General features: G+C 41.4%; 1 protein-coding gene across 3 annotated transcripts; it reads left to right on the forward strand.

Moving 5' to 3' along the window:
* Window positions 1-105: 105 nt before the first annotated feature.
* Window positions 106-4746, forward strand: LOC139553649 (5'-3' exonuclease PLD4-like). Of its 3 annotated transcripts, none has more exons than XM_071366208.1 (11): window positions 106-207; window positions 284-362; window positions 479-648; window positions 817-1000; window positions 1098-1218; window positions 1322-1449; window positions 1542-1742; window positions 1965-2104; window positions 3752-3917; window positions 4012-4108; window positions 4242-4746. In XM_071366208.1, exons 2-11 carry the CDS (start codon window positions 303-305, stop codon window positions 4445-4447), a joined length of 1473 nt encoding a protein of 490 aa, XP_071222309.1. In that variant the 5' UTR covers window positions 106-207; window positions 284-302; the 3' UTR covers window positions 4448-4746. The 3 variants fall into 3 exon arrangements, with proteins under 3 accessions (XP_071222309.1, XP_071222310.1, XP_071222311.1); XM_071366209.1 differs by having other exon boundaries at window positions 134-207; window positions 287-362; XM_071366210.1 differs by lacking the exon at window positions 106-207 and having other exon boundaries at window positions 287-362; window positions 885-1000.
* Window positions 4747-6461: the final 1715 nt, after the last annotated feature.

Raw genomic sequence — 6461 nt, forward strand, 5'->3', positions numbered from 1 at the left:
TCAACAGAATCATGTTTTACAAGTACTTTTATTTATACTGTATATCCTGACCTCTCAAAAAGGGAAATGAAAGAAAAACAGGAACCATGTATTTTCTGGTAGACAGTAAATGTCATACCTAGTTTCATATCAATTTCTGGGGACTTAGAGGAAGGCTATTTTAACGACAAATCACTTGTAGAAGACGAGCCGCTTTACTCTGTTTGCGTAAGTTGTTTTTGTATGTTAAATGTATGTTTAAAATGATATGCATGACCAATAACATTTTAGGTCTGGATTTCAGCAGTACATCAGAAACATCCATGCCAGAGATGTCCTCTCCTTACAATACATTACATGATAGCGATGTTCCCAACATAAGGGTAAGAATTGCTTGTCAGACTTTTCAGTAGATTCCCATCTATGTTGATACAACTGAAGTCTGTTCAAACTTCTGTTCACAGTTATATTGATCACATGGCTGTGTTCATGTTCTCAGGGCTCCAAACGGCTTGTGTCAATTGCTGTGGCAGTGGGATGTTTGACTGCATTCGGGGCACTGCTCTCCTTTTCTATGTATGAGAAGAGCACAGAAAAGCATTTCCAAAACTACAAGATCTTCCAGGAAACAAACACTGATCAAAATAACATTTCTGAAGAGCAAAGCCGGTGAGCGTCGTATACATAGTATACGTTTTTACTTTAATACATCGAATTGACAATATAAAACAGTCAAATTAAGTTTTGGCAAGGGAAGTGTGTCTGGATGTGTTGTCTCCAGTTTGTAATCCTCCTCAAAGACTAGAAATTTAACAGGTCCTGTTGTGAATTCCTCAGTATAATCCTTGTAGAGAGCATTCCCCTGTATATGAAATATGACGACAATGCAACCTTTGGGACCCCAGTGGACAAGGCCTGGAGAGATCTCCTGTCCATGGCAACCTACCAAGTTGATGTGGCTTCCTTCTACTGGACTCTTACCGGTGATGACATCAATATCAACTCTTCCACTGACTTGCCTGTGAGTTTAAAAAAATACATTTGAAATACGTTTGACAACCGCTGTCAACTAGTCATCCCTGTGAATTTGCCTGCACTTTATCTACTGTTATCAACAGGGAAAGAACATACTGGAGCAGTTTGGAGCTTTACCTTCCAGAAATGTGTCAGTGAGAGTTGTGACAAGTATTCCCTCTGTGCTGACAAACTCCACAGATCTTCAAGTTCTGAGACAGAAAGGTCTGAAATATTAGGAAGGTGTTCTTAATGTTTCGTACACAGTATATTATCCTACTGTATGTTTTATCCTCTAATCTCCTCTCATTGGTTATCTGTACTGTAGGAGTCCAAGTAAGAAAGGTGCCCTTTGGGCGTTTGACTGGGGGTGTACTCCACAGTAAGTTCTGGATTGTTGATAGGAAACACATTTTCCTGGGAAGTGCCAACATGGATTGGAGGTCTCTTACACAGGTAAATGTCTAGTGATGATATAATAGAACTACCTTAAATAATCTCACTCGTTTTGCTCCTACATGACGGGTAACAATGCACTATCACCTTAGGTAAAGGAACTGGGAGTGGTGATCTATAACTGCTCCAGTCTGGCTGAGGACCTCCATAAGATCTTTGAGTCATACTGGGTGATGGGTCATCGCAACAGCTCCATCCCAAACCCTTGGCCCTCCAAGTATGACACTGCCATCAACAAAGAGCACCCCCTGCTGCTGAAGACTGATAATGTTTCAAGCAAAATCTACATCACAGTGAGTCCTTTCTGTTTCACTTCCCATTCACTGCTTTCAGAGTGCCTTGGACCATAAAACTATTAGCATCTGATTAAAACCTGAGAGAATTAAAGAGTGTGTCTATTGTCATAACACATTGACTGGATATTTTTTTCTCATCTAATGACCATCTCATCACAGTTCTACTCATTACAGCCCTTGCTTCCTTGCAATGTGATGTCTATACTCTGTCTCTCCCAGGCCTCTCCTCCCTCTTTCTGCCCCGCCTCTCGGACGCAGGACCTTGATTCTATCCTCTCAGTGATCTCAGGGGCACAGCACTACATTGATGTGGCAGTCATGGAGTATTTCCCCACCACACGCTTCATACACCCTCAAAGGTGAACATACTGTCCTACCAGACTCATAGCCTTTTTCAATCCACCGTTGAGTTTTACTTACTTTGACTTCTTGTAATATTGAAAGATTAATTGAGTATACACTACCGGTCAAAAGTTTTAGAACACCTACTCATTCAAGGGTTTTTCTATATTTTTACTATTTTCTACGTTGTAGAATAATAGTGAAGACATAAAAACTATGAGATAACACATATGGAATCATGTATTAACCAAAGAAGTGTTAAACAAATACAAATATATTTTATATTTTAGTTTTTTCAAATAGCCACCCTTTGCATAGATGATAGCTTTGCACACTCTTGGCATTATCTTAACCAGCTTCATGAGGTAGTCACCTGGAATGCATTTCTTAAAAGTTAATTTGTGGAATTTCTTTCCTTCGTGCATTTGAGCCAATCGGTTGTGTTGTGACAAGGTAGTGGGGTATACAGAAGATAGCCCTATTTGGTAAAAGAAAATGTCCATATTATGGCAAGAACAGCTCAAATAAGCAAAGAGAAACGACAGTCCGTCATTAGTCAGTCAATACGGAAAATTTCAAGAACTTTGAAAGTTTCTTCAAGTGCAGTTGCAAAACACATCAAGCGCTATGATGAAACTGGCTCTCATGAGGACCGCCACAGGAAAGGAAGACCCAGAGTTACCTCTGCTACAGAGGATAAGGTCATTAGAGTTACCAGCCTCAGAAATTGCAGCCCAAGTAAATGCTTCACAGAGTTCAAGTAACAGACACATCTCAACATCAACTGTTCAGAGGAGACTGCATGAATCAGGCCATCATGGTCAAATTGCTGCAAAGAAACCACTACTAATGGACACCAATAAGAAGAAGAGACTTGATTGGACCAAGAAATACAAGCAATGGACATTAGACCGGTGGAAATTTGTCCTTTGGTCTGGAGTCCAAATTGGAGATTTTTGGTTCCAACCGCCATGTCTTTGTGAGATGCGGTGTGGGTTAACGGATGATCTCTGCATGTGTATTTCCCACTGTAAAGCATGGAGGAGGAGGTGTTATGGTGTGGGGGTGCTTTGTTGGTGACACTGTCTCTTGATTTATTTAGAATTCAAGGCACACTTAACCAGCATGGCTTCCACAGCATTCTGCAGCGATACACCATCTCATCTGGTTGGGGCTTAGTGGGACTATCATTTGTTTTTCAACAGGACAATGACCCAACACACATCCAGGCTGTGTAAGGGCTATTTGACCAAGAAAGAAAGTGATGCAGTGCTGCATCAGATGACCTGGCCTCCACAATCACCCGACCTCAACCAAATTGAGATGGTTTGGGATGAGTCGGACTGCAGAGTGAAGTTAAAGCAGCCAACAATATGTGAGAACTCCTTCAATACTGTTGGAAAAGCATTCCAGGTGAAGCTGGTTGAGAGAATGCCAGAGTGTGCAAAGCTGTCATCAAGGCAAAGGGTGGCTATTTGACAAATCTCAAATATTTTTGGATTTGTTGAAACCTCTTTTGCTTTCTATATGTGCTATTTCATAGTTTTGATATCTTCACTATTATTCTACAAAGTGGAAAATAGTACAAATAAAGAAGAACCCTTGAATGAGTAGGTGTTCTAAAACGTTTGACCGGTAGTGTACCTCTTTAACTTATCCTTTAGGTACTGGCCAGCCATTGATGATGCATTAAAGAGGGCTGCTTTTGAGCGGAATGTTAAGGTCCGTCTGCTGGTGAGCTGTGGACGGGATTCTGATCCAGCCATGCTTCCTTTTCTTCAGTCTCTAGCCTCGCTGAATTACCCTGCCCAGCGCATCAGCATTCAAGTGGTAGGAAGACACATATAGGCCACTGGTATTATTATTCAACCAATGTGATGGTCTTCTTTTCTGTACTGTAATGCCAGATTGTCCTCTTTTTCAGAAACTGTCCATTGTGCCAGTAGGGAACCAGTCAGAGATACCCCACTCTAGAGTAAACCATAATAAATACATGGTGACTGATAAAATGGCATATATTGGTAAGGGATAGACAGCCGTATCAACAGAAAATAGTTGAATATTATAATACTTTGATGTGAACAGACACAGTTGTCTACATGAAAGCATTACAGGTAATGAATAACTTGAATTCCCAATCCTTCTGCCCCTCAGGGACATCTAACTGGTCAGCTGACTACTTCAACACCACAGCTGGAGTGGGGCTGGTGGTTTCCCAGTACGCACCACACTGGGCCTGGAGGACCCAGGCTCTGCAGGGGCAGCTCAGAGCAGTATTTGAAAGGGACTGGCAGTCCCAGTTTACTGTACGTCTCGCTGACTTGGGTCATCACCCTGACTGTGCCCTCTCAAAAGGATAGGCGCTCTACTTACCATCCGTACACTTAGTTATAACAATGTTTACTTTAGAAAAGTCCCCAAAGTATTCAGTTATGGCAGTTATGGCTTAGGGAGATAACAGTAAGCCTGTTGGACTGCTTTTTTGTTGTTGTCTTTGGTTGTTTCTATGAGGGACGTTGCAACTGAACACTCATCATTTGCTTCATTATTTGTTTAAAATGTAATTTTGAATGTTTAATATTTCACTGTCTATTAGGGTACGTTGGGGGAAAATGTACCTTAATACCTTTTGCAAGCAAATAAATACAATTCCATGATATATACTTGATTGCTCATTATTTTTGCAACAAAAATGCTTTATTATACAAGATAATTCATTTAAAATCAAAGCAGCAAAAGACAGGTCTCGGTCTCGTCTATTCAAGTGTTTGTTTGATTTTCTCTACATTAGATGGCAGTAATGTAAATATTCAGTGTGGATACTGTAACGTTAGGACATCATCGTAAGACATTGGATTAAAGACAGACCCGACGAGGAAGTTTCCTTGATCGGAAATGGCTGCGAGTAGTGTGGACGAAATGGAGGAAATTGAGAAAAAGCTGGAATGCGAACAATATGGGTAACAGTTCTGATGGTGTGGAGAGGGAAGATGAGGGTCAAGGACCGGAATGGTCAGTAGTGGAAAGACATAGGAAGAAGAGAGGTCATGAAACAGAAAGAAGTGGGGTGTCTAGTAAAGAACGCATTAAGAGGGCCAAGGTAGGAAGCAAGAGTAATGATGTGTGGAGGGGAAAGTGGTGATAGTGTTTGATGAGACCGCAGGGCCTCACTTATCTGACTAACTAATGCTGTAGAGAAAAGTGAAATTAGCTTGATTTATTTTAAATGTTAGATTGTTAATATTGTGTGGTAGCCAGGCTCAAGATTCTGGAAATGGAAAAGCTTAATGGGAAGAAGATTAAAAGTCATGTCCCTGGTGCTTATGCTAGATTGAGGGGTCATCACTGGGGTCCCGATATCTATGTTCACAGATGATGTTAAAGATAATGTGAAGGAAGGCAGAGTGATTGAGGCCAAAAGGTTGATCAGTGGGAAAGAGGGTCAAAGTGAAAGCTTATCAGTGATACTGAGGTTTGAGAAAGTTGCTGGGAAAGTACAGATAGGATTCCTCAGTTTCAATGTTAGGGGATATGTCACTTATGCACTGCAGTGTTTTTAATGCCAAAAAATGGGACGTAGCTGCTCAGTGTAAAGGAAAGAAAATATGTGCCAAGTGTGGAGGGGCTCATGATTACAGTGAATGTGGAAGCAATGTGAAGGTTAAGTGCAGTAATTGTGAGGGAGAATACAGTGCAGCATTTGGTGGATGCCAGGTACAGAGAGAGGCTCAAACATATAAGATCAGTTATGATATATCATTTGCAGAGGCCGTAAAACAGATTGGTAGAACTATGGTGCGGCCTGATGGAGCTTACATGGATGCACCTGTAGTAAGTGGACCTACTGTCAGAGTGATGGATCTGACATGGATGCACCTGTAGTAAGTGGACCTACTGTCAGACATGGATCTGACATGGATGCACCTGTAGTAAGTGGACCTACTGTCAGACTGATGGATCTGACATGGATGCACCTGTAGTAAGTGGACCTACTGTCAGACTGATGGATCTGACATGGATGCACCTGTAGTAAGTGGACCTACTGTCAGACTGATGGATCTGACATGGATGCACCTGTAGTAAGTGGACCTACTGTCAGACTGATGGATCTGACATGGATGCACCTGTAGTAGGTGGTGGCATGCACTTTAAACGTTTATTTGCAGACTGCCATGATATCATAGAAGAATAAGAACTGGAAGAAGAATATTCTGTGTTTACTTTGAGTGATGTTAGGATGTATAAGTTATCCTGTACAAGCTTTTATGCCGAATACATTGTTCTTACAGGTGTCAAGATTATGGGCATGTTGACAGCAGTGTGTAGGAGGGAGGTTCCTAGGTGTGAGAAGTGTGCAGAAGGGCATGAGACAAA

The sequence above is a fragment of the Salvelinus alpinus genome, chromosome 25 (assembly GCF_045679555.1).
Source record: "Salvelinus alpinus chromosome 25, SLU_Salpinus.1, whole genome shotgun sequence".
In the NCBI taxonomy this organism is placed as follows: domain Eukaryota; kingdom Metazoa; phylum Chordata; class Actinopteri; order Salmoniformes; family Salmonidae; genus Salvelinus; species Salvelinus alpinus.

Coding starts and splice junctions, on each gene's coding strand:
- LOC139553649 (XM_071366208.1), top strand. CDS start 303: ATGCCAGAGATGTCCTCTCCTTACAATACATTACATGATAGCGATGTT. Junction 1,001..1,097: donor ACTCTTCCACTGACTTGCCT/GTGAGTTTAAAA, acceptor TGTTATCAACAG/GGAAAGAACATACTGGAGCA. Junction 1,450..1,541: donor ATTGGAGGTCTCTTACACAG/GTAAATGTCTAG, acceptor CTATCACCTTAG/GTAAAGGAACTGGGAGTGGT.